The 26,313-nt window shown below is 38.7% G+C and overlaps 1 protein-coding gene across 4 annotated transcripts in view; it reads right to left on the bottom strand.

The window, feature by feature from the left end:
* MME (membrane metalloendopeptidase) overlaps positions 1 to 26,313 on the bottom strand; it is a 95,211-nt gene that overhangs the window by 38,885 nt on the left and 30,013 nt on the right. For all 4 annotated transcript variants that reach the window (XM_023515669.1, XM_012807834.2, XM_012807833.2 and 1 more), the window contains 12 exons: positions 24,111 to 24,272; positions 23,141 to 23,221; positions 22,947 to 23,042; positions 22,711 to 22,829; positions 20,520 to 20,585; positions 10,029 to 10,163; positions 8,067 to 8,168; positions 6,261 to 6,397; positions 6,057 to 6,150; positions 4,790 to 4,918; positions 3,662 to 3,760; positions 889 to 969 (listed from right to left, as the gene is read on the bottom strand). In XM_023515669.1, the coding sequence (XP_023371437.1) occupies positions 889 to 969; positions 3,662 to 3,760; positions 4,790 to 4,918; positions 6,057 to 6,150; positions 6,261 to 6,397; positions 8,067 to 8,168; positions 10,029 to 10,163; positions 20,520 to 20,585; positions 22,711 to 22,829; positions 22,947 to 23,042; positions 23,141 to 23,221; positions 24,111 to 24,272 (1,301 nt within the window). The remainder of the gene's footprint in view (positions 1 to 888; positions 970 to 3,661; positions 3,761 to 4,789; positions 4,919 to 6,056; positions 6,151 to 6,260; positions 6,398 to 8,066; positions 8,169 to 10,028; positions 10,164 to 20,519; positions 20,586 to 22,710; positions 22,830 to 22,946; positions 23,043 to 23,140; positions 23,222 to 24,110; positions 24,273 to 26,313) is intronic.

Genomic DNA, 26,313 nt, shown 5'->3' with positions numbered 1-26,313 from the left:
CCACCATTTCAAGCTAATAATCAGTGGGTGAGGAATCGCTGCCATCTGTGAAACCGGGCAATGACTGATCACCTGACTATTGCCAGGATATCAAATAGTTAAGAGTAACCACAAGGCCAGTCTGAAATCAATACTGTATTAACTTTAATTGACTCTCTTCTCTTCAGTTTTTTTTTTTTTTTTGCATATACATGTGTTTATTAGGTTTCTACTTTTTGCCTCCACAAAATTAAAAAGAATTAAAATTTAACAACAATAACAATGTTTAAGATAAGGACTAGAAACAAAAACCTCATAAATAATGAATGAAGATAAATACATTCAGAAAAGAAATCAGATGATTGCTGCAATGAAGTATTTAGCAATAATAATAATAGTAATGCAAAGAAAGTAACATTCACATTATCAAATAAGAGTAGGTCTATTATAGAATGCTTTGACTCTCAGATTCAGTATGGATTGACTCTCTCTCTTTTAATTGTTATATTCCCAGAGGAGAATAAGTAGTTTCTCGTTCTCAAATATTAGCTGATTTATTTTTTTAAATAGAGGAAGCATGTACTCATTTGCCCAGTTGGGGGAATAATCAGAGAGTGCAAAGAAAGCTGAACCTTTGCCTATCCCCGTGATGTCTACCCCGTGGTGCTTTTTAAGGCAGATTTATCTTATTATTCTTAAATGGAATATATGAAAATCAAAATAAAAAAAAATGCAGTTCGGACTAATGAAACAAAAGGCTAAAACATAGTTCTAGCATCAGTGTCAAAGGCTTGATATAATGAGACCTATGGTTTAGGCTGCGTCAATTATTTCTAGCACCCCATCGCTAAAAATGAGATTGCCACCGGCTGCAGGTGTCATTAGCCCAGAGTCTTTATAAAGACTTACCTCGAGGTACTCGTTATTCAGTTTGTTATCATTTGAAATAATGTCATCAGGATAGCCGATCCTTTCTTTAATTGCTAAGGCCTATGAAAATTATAATATTGAATGTGAAGACGATGATGTAACTTTCAGATGCAAACATTAAAATTGGCCCTTGAATAACTTGATCTATACTATTCCCAGGAAGATGATCTGACAACACAGAAACAGAGATCTCTGCCCTGGCTCCTTTCTTCCTGAAGTTCAGAAATAAACAAAAAAGAGGTCTGAAATTTAGCTTCTACTGCTCTATTCTAAAAGGCTGCACCTTTCTCAAAGAAGAAAAACACGAAAACTGGCAGAAGTCATTGTTTCAGATATACTGCACTTTCACAAATGTTTGCTCTGAAAGCCCTTTTTTTTTTTTCAACTTTACAGACCGGGTAATATTTAGAGCTTACATTCCAGCTGATTATAATTATCTTTCTACATCACTGATGTGGCTGAGAAAACAGATAGGGGCTTACAGCTTCAGTGCTAATATTCTTCCTAACTATTGGTTCCTGGGGTTTTTATGTTCTCCTTTGTTTTCTAAAGCCAGGGTCCCTCTCTTCTCAAGTTAAATGAATGACACTAATTAAACAGGTGAAACAGTGTCTATCCCAGCACATGTTTACTATTTCTTACCATTATTTCTAATAGTCTACTATTCCTTTAAAACGGTTTGTTTGACTTCTTTTTATCATTATCACCACTTGTTTAGCTACTTGCTATTTCTACTTTTATTCTTTTATTCTCTCTTCATTTTCTCAAAGATTTTTGACTTTTGATTTTATCATCTCACATTGCACTTAAATAATTTACTGAATTTGAATATTTCATGGGGAACTTCATGGGGAATTCAGGCTGTACCTTCTGAGTTTCTTGGTTTGTCATGAACTGAATGAGGTTTTATTACAAATCTTTTACGTAGCCCAGGATTTCCCCAGTGGTCAGGCAGCATATGTGTCACTGAAGCCATTTAGGCCAAGGCCATTTTCCTGCAGGTTTCTAAACCATTAACTAGCCACAAATCAGCCTCTTCTCCACGACCCTTTATTTCCTCTGAGGCATTTCTCTGAATAATGTTCTAATGGGCACAAATTCTGCAGAACATAAATGGCACTACATAAAAAAGATTTATTGTCAAATACTTTGGGTACATACTGTAGCAAAAATATTAAGCAAGTTTCTTTATCAGAGTACTTCTTATAATTAAAAAGAAAAGATTAGATTTAAAGGTTAGACTCTGAGGTCATTGGAAGTGTCCAAGAGGAAGAATTCATTTGTTGATTGATTTATTCAACATATGTACAAGTGTCTATCTAGAGCTAGGCACTTGGTAAAGGGCTGAGGATGTGATACTGGGAGAATTTTCTTCCCCCAGCGAGCCTACCATGAAAAGCAATAAGCAATGGAATGAATATTAACATATTAACTTCCAAGTGGGATGTATGCTGCCATAAAAATCACACTCTAGGAACATGGAACCCAGCTTGGGGAGGGATAAGAGAAGTCTTCCTGCAAGAAGTGATTACCAAGCTCTTCTGGCCATGGGACTCTTACAAAACAACCTGCAGGTGCAGCACTTGTAACACCACTCTGGAAATGTTGGTCTAGAGCAATTCAGTTATCGACACCAAGAAGAACCGTATTATGGAGCCACAGTGTGAAAGGAGCTAATCCAGCCTGAACACGGAGGAGCTGGCCAGAGCGATGGAGAGAGCTGTACTGGGGGTCTAAATGCTAGTCCCACCCTCCTCAGGGCTCTTTAAGAGCTGAAAAATGAGAGTCTTTCTACATTTGATTTAATTCTTAAAGAAAACTAGACCAGAGGCTGATTATATTATTAAAATAAAGTTTATTCAGGACTCCTATATCAATCCAAAGAATAGTCTGTTTTTTCTGCACCCTAACTACAGGGAAATAGGTTGCATGTGAATTATTGCTCACAAACCAGGCCCACAGTTTTCACAGGACATGGTCCTCCTGGCTATTGTTACGCATAATTTACAAAGACAAATGATCATAGTAAATCTGAACCTACAATTTTGTTAGAAATCTCACACTTATATAAGATATTAAAAGTCCCAGTAATAGCTACACATATAGAAATAGTTATAAATGTCATTTTCAATATCCCTTTAATTATAGATCTTAAAATACACAAATAATGTGCCATGTTACATTTGCTTGAACAGAAATTTAGTATTTTTTTCTCCCAAGGTCAAATAAAAAGCTATTAATAAATAGGACATGTTTTAAAAGTTTAACCAGAATTCTGCATTATATATTAAAGAAACATTTTTCGTCATTTACAGAGACCTTCTAGATATACTTCTATAAAAGGAGGGGAAAATATGAACCACTGATATAGTAGCTTTTATTTTATTTTTTTTCTTGGCTGAGGGCCAGGTTTGAACCTACCACCTCCAGTGTATGGGGCCGGCACCCTACTCCTTGAGCCACGGGTGCCACCAGTAGCTTTTAACTCTTTATTGGTTCATATAAGTTTTTCCTCTTATTTTCCAAACTCTTCCTTAAATGAAAAGAAAATGATAGTACTTTCAAAGTTTTAAAGTGGGTGCTGGCTGCAGAGATAAAAAATGAAAATCATATTATTAAAAAAAAATGTCCATGAAAACTGGAGGAGCTTATGATGTTTCATGCAACCTTTGACTGTACTTTTTCCTAATATTCTGAAGTTCCTCTTTCCCCACGATATTTCTCTCTAACCGGGAGCCCCCCTGCTCTTTACCTTTTCCTCGGCTCTCTTCTTCGTCTCAGCGTCCATCCAAGTGAGGTCATCTAGAGTCTGAATGAAAACTTCCCGGATCTGTGCAATCAAATCCTCAACCTCAAATCAGAAGACAAATTTAGGCCATTAAGTCATTCTTTGTAACACAAATACAAAAAATTTAGAACTGCCTGCTGTCTTTATGTGACTCAATCATATGGTAATAAATTTGCAGGCCCGGTGTGGTGGCCCATGCTTATAATTCTAGCATTCTGCAAGGCTGAGGTGGGTGGATTGCTTGAGCTCAGGAGTTCAAGACCAGCCTGAGCCAGAGCGAGACTCCATTTTTACTAAATTAATAGAAAAACTACCCAGGCATTGGGTCACATGCTTGTTTTCCCAGCTACTTGGGAGGCTGAGGCAAGAAGAGCCCTTGTGCCCTGGACTTTGAGGTTGCTGTGCGCTATGATGCCAGAGCACTCTACTGAAGGTGACAGTGTTCTCTGTCTCAAAAAAAAAAAAAAATATAGACAAACTGTGACCTAAACAGATTCATGGGATCATTATAAAGTGATATTGCTACTATCAACACTTCTGATTAAATAGGTCTTAATACATACATTAATTTAGGAGTCATCTTCAGAATACAATGGTTTCCATTATCTAATTTGAAGAAGTAACACAAAATATTAGCTGCCATTCCCATTGGTGGTTTAGTTAAGCATGAGGTAGCATTTCAATAGATTCTTTCCCTATACCAAGTTCCACCGCCTTGCCTTGAACATCTGTTACACTTCAAATAAAACCTGGTTACTTTCTAGGTTTTTAAACCAATAGCACTTCTTTGTCAATTCTGGTGATAGAAGAGATTACAAAGGACTGTATCTACAGAGTGTGCGACCGGGTTCTTTGCATGTATTGCTTCTGGAAAATGGAGAGTTGGCTTCAGACTGAATGATACTAGGACCAGAAACATAAGGAGGCCCTGGGGAAGGTAGGGTGAAATTTACTGGGAAACAGTGGCCGATTATGATTCAGAGGTTCTCCACCTAATTAATAAAACAGCAGCCAAGTGATGGACAGCTGTCACTGCCCATCTAAGCGACAGTGTGGTGCGCAGCAGATGGTGCATTGTTCTGGAATCATTACCACATGTTTACTGGCTCCAGCAAATGCGGTTTCTACGTAAAGCCTTCCCACAGCATTTTCCATGTTCCCGTTGACGTAGTTCGCACAGCGTCTCCAAGTGGCCGTTTCCGATGTTGTGCCGTAAAGGGCCTGCGGAAGAGAAAAGGGAAATGGCGTCTGATGGGCAGGAGAGGGCCGGTGGATGGTAAGAGCACACATTTCACATGGCTCTACTCTTTACGTCTCTGCTATATCCTTGTAATAGTCATTGCTTCTCCTCACAAGCCACATGTCCTTAGATTCTGATAAAATATAATCTCACTGGATTGTTCACTTACATATGATCTGAAAATAAAGTGTATTTTCAGTATCGTGTCCCATTAGAATTTTTAGCTATTACAAGGTAATATCATTCTAGAAAGCTTTGGGGAAAAAAACCCACAACATTGTAACCACTGCATAAACATATAGGCAGAGTAATGTTCAGTAAATGCACCGGGGAGAAACCTGGTATACCAGAAAACACATTCCTGCTTTTTAATGTTCTAGTTGAACTGGGGGTACACAGAACTGGGTATGTATACATTTATGTATTATAAGGTGATTAATTTAAGTAGGGGAAATTTAGCACAATACCATCTTTGCATTCTTTAATTTAAAAATATATGTCTACTTTTTCTTTAGGATAAAAACTGGAAATTTCAACCAGTTAGCTATTTGAATTCTTTTCTTTTCAGGACACCATCCAGTCTGTTCGCTAGAGTCCCTCCTTGCTCAATTCCTGCTGTTTACTCCCTTCACAACAGGACTGAAATGATGATTGTTTGACATAAGTGTCGGTACAGCCCAAGCAAAGGCCGTCAAGTTACATCCAGGCAGGTGTGCTCCCCGTGGGTTTCCGTGTCTTTGTAGTCCGTGTGTGTACGTCCAGTGTGCAATGAGCACCTGAAAGTCAAGTTAATTCAGACAGATACCCCTGCAGTTACTTTTAACACACCGACAAGGAAAATCAAGGCAGCATTCTTTTATGAACTGCTCAAACGCCAAACAAAACTCCTTGCAGGGCAATGCAATCATGGTGCCGTGTGGCCCATCGTGGGATGGTAAAGCCCGTACGGGCTGATCTCTCTCCTAGACCACATACCCTACAGACCTGCAAAATCACCAGCATTTGGCACTCTGTCCCCTGGCAAAGTTCACCACATTCTAGCAGTGTACATGGCAAGCCTTTATAACCATGTATCACCTTATGCTTTAAGTCTTAAGAAAAGAGAGATTTTTTCTTCACCTTGCGGAAAGCATTTCTGGACTCCTTGTAGGTTCGGCTGAGGCTGCTTACAAGATCCATTATGAACCGCCAGGACATTAAATTTTGAAGATCTCTGTATAAAAAAACCCACCACCCAGCAACAGAAAAGATGAGGCTGCAGAGCTTCTAAAGAGTGATATGAAATGCTAAACTTTGATGACATGGGCACTATGGCATACCTACCTGGCAGAATATTTGGTAAGAATGGGCTTAAGTTTGCTTAAATATTCTGGAGCATAAACAACCACATCTTCCTCATTTGGAATATGAATATTCACAGTTGACATAATTTCATTTGTGAAATTTGACCAGCTGAATGGCTGGAAAAAAAAGCAGGCATAAAACATTCAGTCATTAATGGATTTTTCTTCTGTTTCAAGACAATTCTTTTTAGAGGGTGAGACATTAAAGAATGTCTTTTGCATCACTAGAAAAATGAACACAAGGGTCAGTGTGATATTTGCTTGGCATTTTCCCTCCATTGTTTCAGTTCTTGAATAAAAATTCGGTCTGCGGCATGATTATTTAGATAAGAGAATGAAACTCATCATTTAAGTAAGAGCAAAACAAAGCCTCCAAGCTTAAAAAACATATAACTAGACTTAGGCTCAATGTCAAATTCCTGGTCTAACCAATATTAAAAAATAAGAAAAAGAAAGCACTAAAAGTAAAGCTTTTGGGATTCATGCAGAAATGAACACGTGTACAAAGTGGTTATCTTTTTAAAAGTGGATTTTAATAAACAATGTGTTTAAACACAGTAATATATCCCACTGGAGATACTGCTGTAAACAAAAACAGATCAGAGGTCCAGTGATGTTATGAAGCCAAACCAGATAGACTTTAAACTCCTGAGTCTACAGGCATCTAGTTTTTATACTTCAAAAGCTAACTTGGAGTTGCTAAACGTTGCTGTCTTTCTCATATGAGGTGCTGTGCTATCCACTTTTCTTGATTTCTTTTGGTGGTTTGGATCATTCTTTCAAAAACATATTTATTAAATATTTATAACATTCAAAAGTTTTCTGTAAGAAATGTCTAACTCAATAAGTTATGCCTTTTAAAAAGTCCTTGTTTAGCTGGCCTGGGCTGGGTTCAAACCCGCCAGCCTAGGTATATGAGGCCAGCACCGTAACCACTGTGCTACAAGCCAGGTGTTATGATGGGCACCTGTAGTCCCAGCTACTTGGGAGGCTGAGGCAACAGAATCGCTTGAGCCCAAGAGTTTGAGGTTGCTGTGAGCTGTGATGCCATAGCACTCTACTGAGGGCAGCATAGTGAGACTCTGTCTCAAAAAAAAAAAGTCCATGTTTACTAGAATTAGTGCCACGGAGTATTCCATCCCGGCTGTGGCATTTTGTAAATCTCCCCCTGGACATTGCTTCGTTTGCCAACTCTCTACATCAACAAATACACGAGAATGAATGTATAGCCCCAAGAGAAATTACTGGATTCTAGCTAAGCAAAAGGAAGTCGATTGGTCTTTATAAATGGAATCTATGAGACACATTTTCTTCTCATTTCTTTATCCCAGTTCTCTGTTATTATTCTGAACACTCCCACAGATAGCCTTGATGAGACCACAGACAATTCTGTGATACTTTTAAGGAGTTAGAAAGAAATCTAGTACTTTGATTGTCTGACTGTCCAAGTTCAATGAATATATAATGGCCTTTCAGAAAGACTTTTAGTTTTAATGTTTTCCTAACCTTTTTCTATGCCATTTCTTATGTTTTTATATAGCTAACTGCTTTAAAAGGAGTGTTACCTTTGAAATTCACTCCAACCTAATATATATATATAATGATTTCAAGTAGTTTTTCTTTTCGAGGTCTTGTCATAAAGCCATATGGACGGTGTCAGCTAAAATCCTTTTGAAGTTCAATTTATTTTAACAAATAAGAAATAAATATATTTTAAAAGTGGTAACTCAATGGTATAATTATAGAAGATGGCACAATTCGAGGGAAGGTAAAACCTGCCACTTACCTTTCCACTTATCTCAAGTGAAAAGTTAGTTTGCATCTGGGCCAGTGTCATTTTGTGGTAAAGAAGCATTGGATCATTTCGGTCTTCAGGTTTAGCTGTTGCCTATGAATTTAATTTCTGATCATTATTTTAGGACCAAGAATTCTTCAGACAAGTAAGAGAAAAAAATCTATAAAACAGGTCCAGCCTCATTGGACTTCCATGTTTTATAATTTATTTTGTCATCTAAAAAAGTGAACTGTAAAAGTATATTCAGTAACAATTCCTGCCATACGGCTGCAGTGTCACATTTAAATTCTTCAAAAATCTTTCTGTGTTTTCACAACTGCCAAGCCCCATACACAGTATTTGTGGTCTCTGGCTCACGGCCAGCTCAGTCATATCTGTAGCTGTTTCATATTATAACTCTCTTGAACATAGTCCTTTCCAATTTATATCTCAAATACTCCCCCCTCCCCCCCAATCACTCAGTGTCCTACTTAAAATCCACCCCGGAGGGGGGAAAGTACAACAGTTTTTACAAGAATTTATGGCAAGTAACACAGAAAATTCCCAGGACACAGCAAGTGAAGTTGCAAGTTATCCGAGGAGAACGGCAACCACACCTATTTTTGAGACTGTCCTCCCACCCTTCTGAACAGTTTAATCCTCTACAAGTGACAGCATCCATTTTTTTCCTCTGTTGAATTGAAAAAAGAAAAGAAAGAAAATTGTGACAGCGACTCCCCAACAAGTGGTTGAACTAAGTAAAGGTAATTTGAAGCAAGAAGACACAAAAGATCGTTTTAAAATGGGAATGAGCTCTCAGTGCCTGGGACTCCAGTTCCCCTTTAGGTCACTTGTTTATTCTTTTATTGACAACAATTATTTATTGAACATCTCCTGCATGGACTACTATGCTGGAAATTGTTCAGACATACACAGGTGATCTCTTAACAAGAGATCGTGCTAAGACCCCCATGCTAATCTCAGAGTCCAAGACAAGAGTGAAAATAGAGACATAGGATTCTGAGGTAAGATTGAGCTGCTACAGAACTGAGGCAGTCAAAGCAGGACACGGTTTGGGAAGGTGCAGGTGGTAAAAACCCAGGACAGGACTATTCTCTTCTAACAAATTCTGGTGCCAACATAGAATCACGTGGAACTCATCAAACGCCCTTCATCCAGCACTAGCTGCAAGCACATTCTGGCCTTAACTGGAGAGTTCTGGTTTCACGCAGCCCCAGGAAAGCCAAAATTGCCCTCCATAATTTTTATTCTTCTGAATTTTGATGAAGCCAAGCATACAGGGAGCTGGGGGTGCCAGTTGTTCTCTGCAAGGAGAGAGAGCAAATCTGACTCTGGGCTCCACTGATAACCTAGAACTCAGACTTCATTCACTTGAAACTGCAGGGCCCAGGCAAAGGAGTATCAGGGAAGAAAGTGCCAACTCAGATTCCAAGGGCTCATCTAGAGCCAGAGGAAGTTCAAGGGTACACTTGTCAGACTTTGCTGTTAAGTCCACCTTGTGCTACACTCCCTTAGAGGTCTAACAACCTGAATCTGACACGTGACGATGTCAGGGCTAAAACTTCTTAGCAAAGGGATAGAGACAACCTTTATAATCACTTTAAACTTTAACATAAAATAAAGTAAAACGGTGTATAGCAAAGCTAAAAGAGTTTTGCATGGGTCCCGAGTCTCAAGCGCATCTAACAACAGCCTGACTGAGGAAGGTAAAATTCTGATGCAATCCACTTAAGATAGGCAATTTGGTGTTTAGTATTTGTCAATTTGACCCAGTTTACCTCAAAATTCTATAGTTTCAAAGGCACTCTGGAGGTCAGTGATCTCTTACTGAGCCATGCGTTTTTATCAGCTGGTTAAAGAGTTTCACCTTTTACCCTTAAAACATGATACAGACAGGGAAGGAAAAGAAGGTGGTTAAGATTATTCAGAATATCAGAAAAAAATGTATTTTACATTGGCAATTTCCTTTTCCAACTCCATAACTCTATTCATTTCCAAAGTTATCTGGCTTTCATTGATGGGCAGTCTCTCTTCCTGACGTATCAATTTGGCCACAGCAATCATAAAATCCACATATGCTGTGCAAGCCTGCAAGAAATAAATAGCAGCAGGTATTAGAGACCCTTCTAAACATCCTAACACTTTAACTTACAATTTGTTTTCAATTCAACATTAATATCTGGTAATAGATAAAGCATAGCAAAGTAGAATCCTTTCCAAAATACTTAATGAAATGACCTGCAGATTCTTAGATGGTCAATGTTTCTTTGAATTAGAGCTTAGAGCTGAGCAATAAGGCATCACTTTGAAAGTCCTAAGGAATTTGGCAACTTGAGACCAACTGGTTACAGAGATCTTACAATCTTCAGTTTTCAATCAAGGTATTTTGCTATAATAAGAATGCCAAACACTGGATAAGTAATAACGCACAATATTTTCTTAAATAATAATACAATTTCTTACCAAATCTCTTTTTCTCAGGTTTTCTGTGTTTATCTATATCCCAATTATTTTTCAATTATCATAAAGAGATGACTACAAACTCATGTAATATCATCAGGACACCTGTAAAGCTGTCTCCTCAGGCCAAGCAGTATTTTTTTAACAAGGCTATTGTGTTCCTAAGAACTCCAGCACTCACCTGTGGGTTTTAGTTAATTGTATAACCAGCCCCTGTTACTGGGAAATTTCATTTCACTGTAAGATACCATAAATTTAAGTATCAGCTTTCTTCCAAGAACTCAAATTCATTGTATTTTATCTTCACATACATTTGAATTGGCAAAACTAAGCTGGTTTTGCCAGTTACATTACTGACCTTTTACAGTCTATATAAATAATTTATAAAGTTTAGAGTGAACACGAGGACACTGAATCTCACTTTTGCTAGGTCTCATTTCATTGCTTTTTATTAGCCATTATTATCTGTCAGCAATTAAAATAAATTATAATTCCACATTCATTTAGAATTTACCCCAAATTCTGACCCCAGCTTTACTACTGGTGAAGGAGGCAGTTGTGATGAGCGAAAAGGTGATCTTCTGTGCTTCTAAGACTTATTTATAGGTTAAATACACAGAAAAGCTATAGAGTTCTGAAGACTTTTACAGCTTTACAAATGTTTATCCCTACTAATCGATTATAAATGAACAGGACACCCTTGTATCCACTGTGAGTGCAAAGGCACATCTAGTTTTACACGGACTTCATATTCAAAGATAAAGCTGATATAGAAATGAAATATCTTATTCAGCAAGAACCTGAGAAAATGTATCAAGTTATTATCAATCTGAAAGTCCAGAGGTTTCCATACTGGCATTCCATGGCCTTTATTAAACGCTAAGTAAACATTTCCTTGGAGAGAAGGGCTCTCTCTTTCCATGGAAACTGCAATGTTGGGGCTATCTAGCTAGCATTTCTATCCATGGATTGGTACTCAAGGGAGCAAATACTTTTTTGGCTGTGTATCTGCATTAAAAACCTAATTACTTCTTCTAAGTGAAGTATCCCAGGAATGGAAAAACAAACATCACCTGTGTCTAATACTATGTTGGAACTAGTAAATTAACACCTACACTACACATAAGAGAAAAAGTGAATGAAGTTCAAGTGGGGAGGATGAGGGGAGAGGATGGGGGTGGGTAAATTCCCACGCAGTGGGTACAATGCCTAGGTCTATGGCACACTACCTGAGTGTGGGACACACCCACAAATCGGACTTTAATGTCATAAATGCAAACAATGGGGTCTACCTGTTTGTATCCCCACAGTAATCTGAAATAGAAAATAACTAAAAAAATTTGAAGAAAGAACACCCCCCCAAAAAAATCTAACCATGAAGGGTAACAAGAATAAAAAGATGATTTTATATATATTCTTGCTAACATCATTCTTTTTCTATTAAAAAGTAATCAGAATTTTTGTTTCACTTTGAAGGAAACAAATACATTTGAGTTTGTACCTCATGAGACCAACTGCTACAAATAATATAAGCATGCAGTATTTTGGATTAATTGTACTTCAAAGCATATAAATCCCTTTGTCTTTAGTAAGGAATTACTACTATCAAGGAGACGGTGATTTGAATTTTTCAATATCAATCTACTAAGATTGTCTTTATATATGGGATGGTTTTTGTTAATGAGGTAAGAAAACAATGACAAGAATCCTGTTGTGCGCTTTCTCCACTCTGCAAACTGGTTCTACTTCAGTGTCTTCATCTCTACAGACTTTGGAAATTTAACACAAGGCAAGCGCAAGAACTTCGAAGGACGCTTCTAGCCTGCCCTGCTGAACTAAGGAAGTTTCTCAGGAAACTGGAAGCACATTGTGTCAGGAGTCTCTGGGATGTTTGGATATTAATATAGCTACATGGAATGTCCTACGTTTAATGAGGTCCATTAACGTGACTAGTGAAAATGTGTGTCCTGGTATTGTGATTCTTTTTTCTGGCTTCCAAATTGATCTAATAGTGGTCAGAACAAGCTTATTGCTGACGTTAAATCCCATTTACAAGATGTGATTGTAAATGTCAGGTTTCACTTTTCATGCTTAAGATACTTCTAGATATGTAAAATGCCAAATAATTATAATTGTCTTGATTTGGGGAGAAAGTAACCAAATACATATTTAATGTTAAAATCATAGATTGGTGAGGATAATTTTTTTTACATTGAAATTTGATTTTGTGTGTGTGTGTGTGACTGAGAGCAATTATTACTAGTTATTAGGACACAGGCTGGGGTCAGCTATCATTTTTGACAGTCATTAGGCAGCTTCTTTGTAGCCGTGAGACAGTCTATCACAATGATCCTTTATTTGAAGAAGAAAGCACCAAAACATCCATGCAGCTCTTTCTTTAAAAAATAAAAAATTATATATATATAATATATAAAACAAACATAAAATTAATATAAAATTATATTTTATAATATATAAAAAGCAAACAAAAATTGTATATATTATATATATGTGTGTGTATCAGCACCTACTATAGTTTCAAAGGGGACAATCATTTTTCAATGGTTAGGTAAAATCCATGTAGTAGCAGTTTTGTGAGTTTTTAAATCACACACCATCAATGAGTTGATATTTGCTAATACTCAACACCATTTATAAATTGGCCCCTTAGAAGTGAGGCTTCTTCTGCCTGGGAAAGAACTGATGTTTGTTAGATTTGCCAAAGAGGAAGAGAGCATGATGATTGATGATTATCTTTCAAACTTTAATATCATTCTTGATGAATGACAGAAAGACCCAAGGAGGCACAGAAAGCTCTTCAGTCAGCTTGGCTGGTATCTGGATTGTTTAGTGGACCAACTATCCAAAAGATTCTGTTTGAGATACCCAGCTCTTACCAATTTTCTGTCTTTCCCTTCCTGGGAAGAAAACTCACACCATATGGAGTATGAAGTGATTGGGATTTCATAGGACTGTGCTATTCTTGGCCACTGATGTTGGGGGACATTTAACAGTGTTACACAAGAAGTGTGCTGGGGGGTCCACTGGGGGTCTACGCAGGAAAGTTATGTTTCCTATTGAGAAGGCTGGCAAACTTTTGGCAGCATGGCAAGGAGGGTACAGCTGCCAGCACAGAGAGACTCAGTTCCCTCGGAGGGACTGGAAGCTTACAGTCACAGCCTTTCCTGGGTTCTGGAAGTGAGAAACAGCCTCAACCCAAACAGTGCAGCAATAACACAGGGCCCAAGAGGATCCACCCTGGAGCAGCATGGGGACTGGCTGAAGCTTTCCTCGGGCTACTAAAGAGAACCTAGAGGTTCGTACAACAATTTATTGTACAACTTCTAAGGTTTATTTTACATGTTTGGGAAGCTGCACTCAGTTCTTTTTATAAACTGGGTTCAACTGATCTCAAATAATTCTCTTGTCATATTCTCTAAGTCCCAAGTAAAAAAAGCCTCTTTATGTTTTGTTAAATACAGATACCTAGACTGGGTGAAATATTTTCACTGTTAGTCACTGGGTACCCAGAAAAGACAAAATGAGGTCAGTAGTTTCCCTTGCAGGTGTGTTGCCAAGTCAAAACCGTGTGATATGGCAAGGTTAGCTCTAGGTGACCGCCCTAGCACATACTGGCTGACCAGTCTCTCTTGGAAAGACCAGAACACTAAATAGAATCATTAAAAGTCAAGGGGCAAGATTTTTTCTTGTCTTCATTTCTACTCAATACAGATTCCTTAGCAAGGAATCTACAGTCCATCTGTACCCTGAGGCTAAAATACTCAGCCTACTAACTTCATTATAGGAACATGGAGGTCTCCATATGATGGCAGTATGCAATTTTTTTTTATGAATAGGGTCCAATACATTTAAAAGATTGCAGTGAAAGGATACTTTGAAATTGCACTCCTGAAATAAGCAATACTCTTATTTCTTTTCTTCTGTCCACGGGATGAAATCATATCAAAGGCATTTGTACCCTTCCAGATGTCAGCATGGTTTATTTTATATTTTGGGAACCCAAATTAGGATTCAAAGACACTTAAGCAATTCTCAATAAATCTCATTGTATGTGAGGTTTATATGTCACTGGGCCCAGAAAAAGTGGTAGCCTTCTGCCATGACATTTGGGAAGTTCTATTTAAATCTCCTGGGAAGGGAAGCTTTACACAACAGGATGTCACACAGATAAATCCAAACCAGTAAAACATTCCAAATTTTTAACATGTAGATTTTTTCCAGTATTAACACAAATGTCTATATGGCCTTCCGATACGTATTTGGCCTGCATAACACTGAATTATCAGCTTTAGATTATAAACTTCAGGAAAAATATAGTGTTTATTTTTGGTTGCCAGCTTGTGTCATGCATGGGAGCTGACTTAGTTAATACTTTTAAATGAGATTTGCTCTCTAGGTTTTTTGTAGAAATAGAACCTTCTATAAGCAAAGCTCTATTGAGAACAGAACCATAGTAGGGTGGGCTGTAGTAGCTATGTCTCTCTATCTTCTCATAACAAACCTGCTATTCTGTTTCTTCTTTATGGAACTAGATGGGTAGGTCCTACCAGCTAGCTAATTGGAGAGCCCCGTTCCCTGAACACAGTGATTGGTCAAGAGAAAAGTAGGTGCTTCATGCAGGGCCAGTTAGAACCATTTTTAAGACATTGGAAGAGCTGGAGTTTCTTTTTTCTGGGTGAAGCTGCCAGGGGTCATCTGGGCTACCACAGTGGAGACAGCCTGCTGGAGCAGAAGTCAACACAGAAGAAAGCAGAACCATCAGCACAGGAAAAGAAGAGGTAAAACAGTGTGGTCACACTCCTGGAACCAACTCGCACCTAGCCATTTTCAGTTAGGTGAGCCACACAAGCCACCAAACATGCTTTTTAAAGTTATAACTTAATCACAGCAGGTCTCTGTTGCTTACAATTAATGTTCCTAACTGAGACATGAATTTTCTGTGACTCTGAGTATGTCATTTTATTTCCTTGGGTCTCCATCTCCTCATTTGAAATTATCTCCTAAAGGGCCATTCAGCTCATAAAGTTTGTGCATGAGTAACCTTAATTATTGAAGAAAACATATAATTTGGTTATGTAAAAAAGACAAGAATGTATCCCTTTCACTTTTGATTGCCATAGGATATATTCCCTTTTTAATTGACAGAAAGTAGAGAAGGTAAAAAGGAAGTTTAGAATCACAAGGGAAATACAACATGCATATCTCAAAATACAACATTTCAAACTGTGAGAATAAAAGCACATTTGAAAGGCAGAAAGGCCTTTGAATAAGAGAAAACAAATGGGTTTTGTCTTTAACCAAGGGAGTGAAATATAGTTCTTTAAAAATCTGTTATCTATTTTCATTACTTAGTGACTTAATGATACAGGGCATTTTATTATTTTGAACTCCAAACAAATATTACAACACAAAATTCCATTCTGAGAATATAAAAAGCTAAAAAGGGCTTCTATAAAGTGAAATGGCCTCTCCTAGTAATTGTAGGGCCTGTTTTCAAAATTCATGAGAAGAGTGATTGTAGGACTGTGGGTGATGATTCCCCTTGATGAGCTGGGTACCCCTGAAGGAGGGCTCAAAAAGCACCTGGGGAAAGGGGCTTAGTTTATGATCTGATTGAGGGGATCTTTAATGAGTTCTTTTCACTGAAGGAAGAGGCATGACCTTCCCTAATCCCCAGCCCCTGAGGCAGTGCTGCAATACTTAGATTCCACACTAAAGTTTAAAAATCATTGGCTACAGGGCAGGCTTCTATGGTCAAAGACAGAACATCCTTCTTAGCAAAAAATGTTGGTGACCCTATGCCAATCCTCAAATCTTCTCTTGGTTATTTTCAATAAACATGGAATGCAAAGGTATGGGGGGCACTGAATGTATGGATATACGTTTGGACAAATTGAGCATAGCAAAGAAATAATTGGGGACTTAAAAGGGGAGGAGGAATATATGGTTTGTAAGATGCTCAAGAAATGTATGTTAGTACTGCTGATGCTCTAGAGCTCATACCTTCTTAAGAATTGAGGTGGGGAAACAGGAAGGACCTCCAAGAGATTGGGTTCCTCCTTGTCTTCCCTTCTTCCCTGACATCTCCCCCCTCACCCATTCATCCACTGATTCAGCCATATTTATTTGATCAATACTAAGGGTCAGAAACTAAGCGAGGCACCAGGAGAAGAGCAAAGGGCAGCATTCTTTCCATTCAGTTTACAGGGTTACTTTTTTAAGGAAAAAAGTGACATTAACAAAAAAGTATAGAGAAACAATGCCAGGAAAACTACTGTACTATCAGTATCTTCAGCTAGTCTAAAGTTTTAGAAAAAGCTTTCATGGGAAACTGACATATAAGCTCAGAATTAAAAGATAAGGAGAAAAGAAAAAAGGTGAGCAGGTGGCATATGTTGGGGGCCACACTCCAGACAAAAGGAACAACATATAAAAACCTGTAAAGTGAGAAAAGTCAATGAAGGCCACAAATACAATGGTATTAAGATTTCTCCCAGGTTTATAACTTTTCTACTAGATGTTGTATTATTACCCTATCTCTTCTCACTGTTTTGTTTTTTCAAGAAAATACTTCAGGGGGTTGACTTTGTTTAGAGATGGCAAGGTAGAGAAAAACTGGAATTAACTTTTATTTGATAGCGGGATGGGTATGCAAAGGAAACTGAGGGAAGGATTGTAGTTGGCAGTGATTGAGACAGAGGGCCAAATAACTGACAAAATGAGGAGAAGACTGGAATTTTTTTTGTAACTACATGCAACCCCTCCCTCCAAAATAATGGATTTAAAAGGAAAGGAATACTGAAATAATTATCCATTTTGGGGGTGACAACTAGATTTCATCTCACATGCCAACTCCCTTCCTCTGGAAGGAGGTTGCTTGGAGCTGACTGGAGGAGGATTCTGAGACCTGAGGTTAGCAGGAAGGAGTGCTGTGACCACACGGCCAACGGGAACAAGGCAGCAAGCATGTGCGTTTGCTGGTCTGATCCACATCAGCAGAGGGCTCTGATATGAACGGAGAATAAATAACGTCTAGGCTGGAAGTGCCAGTGGCTGTGAGTTTTCTCTACCATTTGCTCACTTAAAGAACTCTACTGATATAAAGTACTACCCTATGAAGTTGGAATGAAATTGGAAGGAGGAAGAGACAGGGACAAAAATTCTAGTGCTGGCTATCCCAGGGAAAACTTCTGAGCCTTGGATTTTTCACCTACAAAACATCCTAAACATAATAATATATTACTGATTCTAGATTTGATCATCACTGGGTTATTTGACTACAAATACAACATTTCCTAGATCAGTGGATGTAAACCATGGCAGAGACTGGTCAACGTCTTCGGTACACGTGCTCCTCTCCTTTTGTAATGGTAAAACTTTCCCCTGTGCCAATGGGGCTGTGACAGACACACGCATGGCCCCCTTGCTGGGACTACATGTCCCACCCCCCTTCACTCAGCTGTGGCCACAACATTCTAGCCAGTGAAACGTATGCAACTTCTGCGTCCTTTACATCAAAGGAAACTATTTTTCCCATTACTTTCCCACTTTTTTTCCCTATGGCTTAATATGTGAACAGGGCACTGATGAACCGACTTTGACTAAATAGATGAATGTAAATAACGAAGGGGGTGATATTAGAGCAACAAATGAAAGGAGGCTGGGTACCAGACGTTCCCACGAGCACAGCTTCCTACCTCACCTGGATTGTCTACTTAGTTCTGGACTGGAATGGGAGACAAAAATAAACTTCTCTCTTATTTGAGCTATTATAATTTGGGATATCTTTAGTGCTATAGCTTAGCCAAGACCTAAATAATATGTACATGCAAGAGTCCACCAGGAAGTCATTATAAATCAATACATCATTTAGATGAGGATCAGTTCAAACTTGAACAAATGAATATATATCGTATATATATTCACTTATATAAATATATATACATATATGACCATATTCATTTATACACAGATATACACACAAACACACACATATAAATACTATATAAAGTGAGCAACCCCATGCCCCCAGCTAATTGCTACTATATAAGAATGGAAGGCCAGGTTTTCAAATTCTACTAATTTATTGAGGAATATGGGTTCTCAAATGCAATCTTCAAATTTTGTAAAATCTTGGCAACTTATTCAAAATTAAAAAGAAAAAGTACAGGTTAAACGAAAATGCTTCTCTATATGATTGAAGCTAAAGACTGCCCGTGTGTGACCCATCCTAGATCACAGGATTGCATGAACATAAAATGCACAAATACACCATCATCTTCATAATGCTTTTTTTAAAACAAAGAAAGCAACTTTAGCACCTTAAATGTGCACATTGACTGCCAGATATACCTTGGTGCAAGAAATGTGCACAAATATTATCCTAGGATTGGAAAAATTTGCTATAAGGATGCCATCCCAAATATGAAAAGCAACACAGTTGGTGATGATGAAAATGTAAGATAATGAGCCAAAATTCCTCTTTCAAATCTGTAACAGGAAGCAGCTGGACAGTTCTTAAAGCCAATAGCTGTGCCCTACCGTACAGTAACCAGATTGTACTGAACTTGAATATCCCATGCCCATTTGATTATCTGGGCTATTAAGTGTGGTCTCTGATAATATTTAATATGTCTTTTTCTTCATTGCGGTGTTATGTAGTCACTCAAAAAGAAACGTTATAGCTTGGTTATCTGACCCTCCAAACCTCATGCTGAAATCAGACGGGCAAGGGGCCTACAGGGCGGTGTTGGGGTTATGGAGGCGGAACCTCATGAATGACCTGGTGTCCTCCCTGTGGTAATGAACGCGTTCTCTCTTGGCTAGTTCTCCTGAGAGCTGGTTGTTACAAAAGAGCGTGGCATCCATCCTTCCTTCCTCTCTAGTCCTGTGAAATTTGCACAGCTGGCTCCCTTTCACCATCCACCATGAGTAGAGGCAACCTGAGGCCCTCCCCAGATGCAGATGCTGGAGCCAGGTTTCTTGGACAGCCAGCCAAGCCTGCATGCACCTCTTTTCCTTATTACTTACTCAGCCTTGGGTATTCCTTTATGGCAATGACAATGAACTAAGACAGATACAGTGAATTTATTCCACGTTAGTTGAATGTAATAAAGCAAAATAAATGCTAATTATAAAATATATTTAGCTGATCATTTTAAGTCAGGAGTAACTGCAGTCACACCAGCACACTGTGATTCACTAGGATCACCAAACGGAAACCTGACTGACTTCTGACGCACAAAATTACCGTGAGAAACTTTTGTGGGACTAAAAACTTCTCCCCAATATCTAATCATGCATAACATTACTAGTTTTGTCTCTGGTTATTTCTTACTTCAGTTTGAAGCACATGTGAATGTCAGCCTTGGGGAGAAGTTTGTGAGACGATAAGAAAGAATTCCAGTATATCCAAATGTGCAGTATGAGATGGGGGTCAATGAGATGTCCACTGGCTGACCATTGCTAGGGTCAGAAGGTAGCAGCAAAGGTTTGTCTGAGCCCAATGATCCTACCTACACAGTCATCTGACAGCCAAATCTGAATGTTCCAGAAGGATACTGCACACACTATGTCTCTAACTGGCCCACTCCCGGGTCCCCATTATCCTAGAGCATGATAAATCCGTTTATTTTTTAAAATGATCCAATTTCAGGTAGATTAAAACATTTAAAATTAACTTTTAAAAATGGGTTATATGATTTGTATCTTCATACAAATAAGAAATTACAAGTTTTCTTGTTTTTTAATAATACCTTAATTCATTCTATACAGAATATTCATTCTATCAAAGGTAGCTCATTCTTATGCATGACTTTTAAGTGTCTATCCTGAGTGAATAACATAAGAGGTTAAGTTTAAATTTGGCTGCAGTCTTAAGGTTTATACCAGATGATCCTACAATTTGGTCTTATCTATTTCTTTTCTTTTCTTTCTTTCCTTCTTTTTTTTTTTTTTAATTACCTCAGTGTAAATCCCTGTGCATTCATAGTAGTCTCTGGAAGGGAGGCCAAGTCGAGGTTGGTCAAACTATAAAAAAAAAAATACATAAAAGAAAATAAATCATTCAGCTGATATAGAACAGGGTGAAAAAATGCGAGCCTGCCTATCTGTGTATGCACAGGATGGATTCTGGTCTTGCTGTTTGTAAGGGTAACAATCGGACACTGAGTAAATACATAACTAGGAAATGGTTTCACACTATCTGTACGTGGCAAACTGACCAGCGGTAGATAATCTGGAGTACTGTGCTGCAGGTACATAAGGGAAACTGGAGACAACAAACGAAAAATGTAGGATTTTTAATGCAGAGCAGAAGGTGCAGATAAACAGAACCATGACACGCTCCAGGACCAGGGAGTTTCTAAATCACACCTATGTACAGGGCTTCCAGCCTTCTCTGATTTTATTGCACTGCTTTAGGAAACATTCCCATCTGCTCCCACCCTTAACTGGGTTCCACTCTCATGGGTGGAAGTGGTTCCTTCAAGTTTATTTGGATTGCTGTGGGGAGAGAGTAGAAAACATCTCTGGTAACTCTAGACCTTTTCAGCTGGTAAACTGTCACCAGAAACTTTTTAATACCCTCTACCATAGGGATGTGGTAGAGGCTTCTCCTTGGTTCTCCCCAAAGCGGCTCTGCTCAGAATGTCAGCCCAGCCAGAGAGCAGCAGAAGAAAGTCAGGTCTGCTCTAGTGTGTCTGGTCCACCTTCGATCCCCGAGTGAGAGCTACCTGGGCATGCTCAGAACGTGGCGAGATTCATCACAGAGTGACATGAGCATGGGGACAAACCAGAGGGCTTACGGGTACTTGTGGGTTAAAGTGAGAATCCTAGCAGCCGTGAAGAGCCTGCGCCAATAAAAAGAAAAATAACCCAAAGAACTGGCATAGAAATAGCCAGAAGGCATCTCCAGATGAAGGGCCCCGATTCTGCCTCAGCCTCCTGATTTTCAAGGTGATCATGCAGGAGGGCTGGCATTCGGCCCAGGGAAAGAATTTTGCAAGGGAGAAAGGAGCTCACTGCAAGAGAGAACTAATTTTTTTAGATCTGTGCAATCTGACCTTGGTGTTTTGCATTGAGCCTATAACTCTCTGGGTAGTACGGACACTTGAACAGTGTTGATTTTACCGATCCATGAACAAGGCGTGTTTTTCCATTTGTTTGCGTCCTCTGCCAATTTCTCCCTCAGTGTTTTGTAGTTTTCCTTGTAGACGTCTCTCACCTCTTTGGTTAAGTTTATTTGTAGGTATTTTATTTTCTCTGTAGCTATTGGGAATGATATGAAGTCTCTGATTTGCCCCTCAACTTGACTGTTATTGGGATATAGAAATGCTATTGATTTATTCACAGACATTTTGAATCTGAGACTTCACTGAATTTATTTATCAATTCCAGGGGTCTCTTAGTGAAATTGTTGGGGTTCTCCAGATCCAGGATCAGGTTGTCAGTGAAAAACAATAGGGAGTTGGGTTTAATCCCTTTTATGATTTTGATAAAATTGACCCTAAAGATTTATGCAGTAGTGACAAGGGCATGATTCTGTAACATACAACTTTTGCTCTAATTTCCTTTCTAGGAGAACCAATAAAAAGTCTATAAAATCTTTAGTCCACTCCAAACATACTCATTAATCTAGACTTAGGTGACACCTATATAAGTGACTCACATTTTAAAATATCAAGTAAAGCCATCTAAAAACAATGGCATTTTATTTACCTTGATTGAAAAAACAGTACAAATATTCTTAATAAGAACCGAAATTACCTCCAAATTTCTTTTCTATGTTCTTTTTAAAAACAACTAGGAATTTTTGCATTACTTATATCAATGAAAGCATGCTGTTTTCATTAAATACATGAATTAGGTGCTTTTCCTGAATAGATTCTGCTATTATTTATTTTAGAAAAGAAGGAATATTTAAAACAGAAATAAGGAAAGGGAGAGCTGAATATCGAAAACACAATATTAAGAAAGCACTTGCAAAATTGAGAATCCAGGTATCAGAGAAGGGACAGAGTATGAATTTATCACCCCTTTCTTAATCCAATTCAAATAAAAACATGCATTATCTCTAAATATCAGTAACAATAAGACGTGGAGAAGTTTTGCTATACTTTAAAGATAACTTTGGCTGTCTGCCACACAAACTTACATGAATTATATGTTCCATGGACTTCTTATCATCAGTGCCAACAAAAAAATTAATAAGGACTTTTTTCCCATATTTAGAATTCAATTGTGCAATAGATTTCTCTGCTGTCCAAGAAGGACCTAAAGCAATGACAGGTGAAATATATCTTTAGGAACTTTAGTTCATTAATGATACGATCATGTGACACAGATTTTAAGTGAAAATTAATTTAAAAAAAAGAAAAAGAATGGTCTCACCGTATGTTTGCTCCCAATTATCTGTGGCTACAGGCCACCCATATATATCTGGTAACAGTCTGAGGAGAGGTGTTCCGCCTCTGCTATCAATAGCAGCTTTTGAAAACAAAGAGAATAAATTCAACATGCAGTCTGCACATATTTTGACACCAATCCACGCGTAGTCCTAATGAAATCAAATGAGCTGCACTTACATTCGTTTACACAAGACCTGTACAATGTTTTTGCTTTCTGCACTGCTACGATATCTTCAGTTTTGGGCTCCTGAAGGACATCTGAAATAGGACATTCAACAGAATGTGTCACGTCATCGCTCATTTGATGCTGTAATTCACATTTGCAACTGAGGTGCGGTTTTCTGGAAGTACGGCCATTCCTTTCCCATTCCAAAACCTTAGAAAGCTGGGTGTTAGTTTCATTAGACAACTTAGAGCAAAGTCTTTCTGACTAGATCATCTTTTTTTATTTAATCAAGTGATGTGTACTTCTCTGCCACAGATAGTAGTTACTTTTCTTGAACTTGAGATGAAAAAGAAAACAAAAAGTATAACAGAGGAATTTGGAATGTAATGTGGACAGTCCTTTTGATAGCTGGAAAATAATTATCTTTGTGCCACTGTTCTGTTCATGCTCCAGATGAATTCAATGAATTGGGCTACTTGTTTGGATGTTAAAGAAAAATAGCCAAGAATTGTTTTTCTACAAAGTAACTTCTAGAGTAGGATAGACAGAGGATGGAGTATACAGGGACTCATCCAGACTTTCTCTACTTCCCTGGTTGTGTCTTATAATAATACACCTATGCTGAGAAGGGAAATCTCAGTAAGAAAGTGATTTTAACATAGGACTGGGGGAGAGAGGCTGTAGAACTAATTTTTAGTGGCAATCTATATTTTTTCACCATAAATGGCATAAAACTCCTATCCCTAACAGTGAGTAGAGCTTTAATTCCTATAAACAAAAGCAGGAATGCTAGAGATGTCAACATACCCATTTCAGCGTCTACCCCCCGTAGGTGATTCAATGGTGGTCCACAAATCTAGAGGGATTACCAACTTTAATCCGTTGCAACGTTCCTCATAATGCCTAACAGTTCTATCTATCTTTAAAAAATGGATATATTAAGTGAGAAATCTTTGATGCACAGACACAATCTCCACCAACCTTTCAAAACGACTTCTAGTTCATCTCTTAAAATGTCAAAATTACTGTAACGGGAACTGGTCTCGGGAATGACGTTGTGCTTCAACCAGCCTCCACAGGCATATTTGAAAAAGTCTGTACAAGGCTCAATGGTGGCATCCATGTTCTGAATCAGTCGAGCAGCTGAAAGACAGGGAAAGAACTAGATAAAAACGAAGGGTGTATTTCTTAAGTAGTTTGGAAGAAATAAAAGAGGCCTGTTGATCATGCCGACTGGACAGATGTTCCTTTTTTTTTCTTATATAAATGTCAATTCAGGTGGAATGATGGACATTGTCTTGGCATAGATCTCTTTTCTTTCATTATAGTCCATTATTATTTATTTATTTAAATTTTTGAGACAGAGTTTCAAGCTGTCGCTCTGGGTAGAGTGCCGTGGTGTCACAGCGCACAGGAACCTCAAACTCTCAGGCTTAAGCAATTCTCTTGCCTCAGCCTCCCAAGTAGCTGGGACTACAGGTGCCCACCACAACACCCAGCTATTTTTTGGTTCTAGTTGTCATTGTTGTTTGGCAGGCCTGGGCTGGATTCGAACCTGCCAGCTCCAGGGTATGTGGCTGGCGCCCTAGCCGCTGAGCTACAGGCGCCGAGCCATATAGTCGGTTATTTTTATTTTGGAGCTGTCTGGGTCCCTGCATCTCACAGCTTCTGCCCTTCCTGGCCCTCCAATATCTGAATTTCTTGCTAGTTCCTGTCTCAGAATAACAAAGATTATAGGTTTACTGCGCCTTGGTCGTCCTGGGCCTGGGGTGGACATATCATTCCTCACTCTGACTACTTCAGTAGTGAACTCTGCTCTTCAAGGTACTGTGAGTTTTGAATGTCTCTGAGCCTTCAAGAGATGGAAGCTCATTAATGGATTTTTACCATTTTAGTAACCATTTTTGAAGGCACAGTTATTACTTCTCGGACCTTGCTTACAAAATTTTTGCAATTCAAATTTGTTTTCCAATCTGCATTGGCTTATGTAGAGTCTGTCATTATAGAATTGGCTGTAAGCTTGTTAGTTTTTCTCAGGTCCCCTCTTTCATCTTTGAGGACCATGAGGAAAATGCAAATCAACCAACACTGAGTGTTTACAATGGGCACTGCTACCTGCTGCAATTGATAGAACAGTGTATGAAGTGGGATTTGTCACTACCAAAGTGAAGGCAGCCAATGCCTGCAACGTCCACGCTTGCAACAGAAAACACCCTGCTACCACCCGCCCCGATTTTTGTCGCCTACAGATTGAACTGTTTTGCAATGAAAACAAAAGCGCAATTGAGAATTCATGGGTATCAAAAGAATATAAGCTTTCAAATGAGCTTTTGAAAATACTGCACTTCATGAATTAATTAACGCATCATTAAAGACTTCAAACACTTGCTATGCCGTGTGGATTTTTCCAACATGGTGCAGTAATCTGCTTCCCAGCTGAGCCTCAAGCCCACTGCTAACCTCCTCGTGGGCACGTGTGCTTCTCTCCAGCTCTTTGCTCCTCCACCTGGGAGCTGCCTCCAGCCCATTCCTCTCTCTGACTTTGACGCTTTGGGATACAGCACAACTATTCTTCCAGCCTCCTGGGTTTGACGATGCGGGTGGGACCCTGTCTTTCCCCCTTTCCTTGGGGTTTGGTGCATCCCTCTGCCTGTGTTCTACACATCTCATTTCATGGTCACTGTCAACCGAGTTTACATTTTCATCCCCTTTTGATTGGACGCCACCTGGGGATACTTTGCACATCAATCACAGATTCAATTTTCCAAAACCCTTTTGTAGTGGTCATGGCCTTGGTCAAAAATGTCTCTGGTTTGACGTTTCCAGCTTAAACTGCAAACTCTTTAACTTGGCCTCTAAGCCTTTACAGGACACTCAGCTCCATCTTCAATTTTTTTTTTTTATTTTAAGTGCAAAGTCTGTTCCAACCTGATGGGCCTGCTCAGTGTGCCACATCCTAGGTAGGAAAACATCCTTGTGTTTACCTAGTCTTGTCCCATTGCTTCTGTCCTCCTCACCCCACAGCTATAACTCCTGTCCTCCTGCGCCTGACTCCCAGACCATCTCTCTACCCTGATGCTTCCACGATTCCAAACTTCAAGGAATATTTCTTTCTCTAAACTCCTGAGAGCTCATTGCCTCACTTGATCTTTAATGCTTCAAGGAAGCCACTTTGGGTCCCCCC

The sequence above is a fragment of the Otolemur garnettii genome, unplaced genomic scaffold (assembly GCF_000181295.1).
Source record: "Otolemur garnettii isolate 467f Iridium unplaced genomic scaffold, OtoGar3 scaffold00076, whole genome shotgun sequence".
NCBI lineage: Eukaryota > Metazoa > Chordata > Mammalia > Primates > Galagidae > Otolemur > Otolemur garnettii.
Note: the sequence above shows the minus strand (reverse complement) of the source record. Positions and strands in the feature narration are given on the sequence as shown.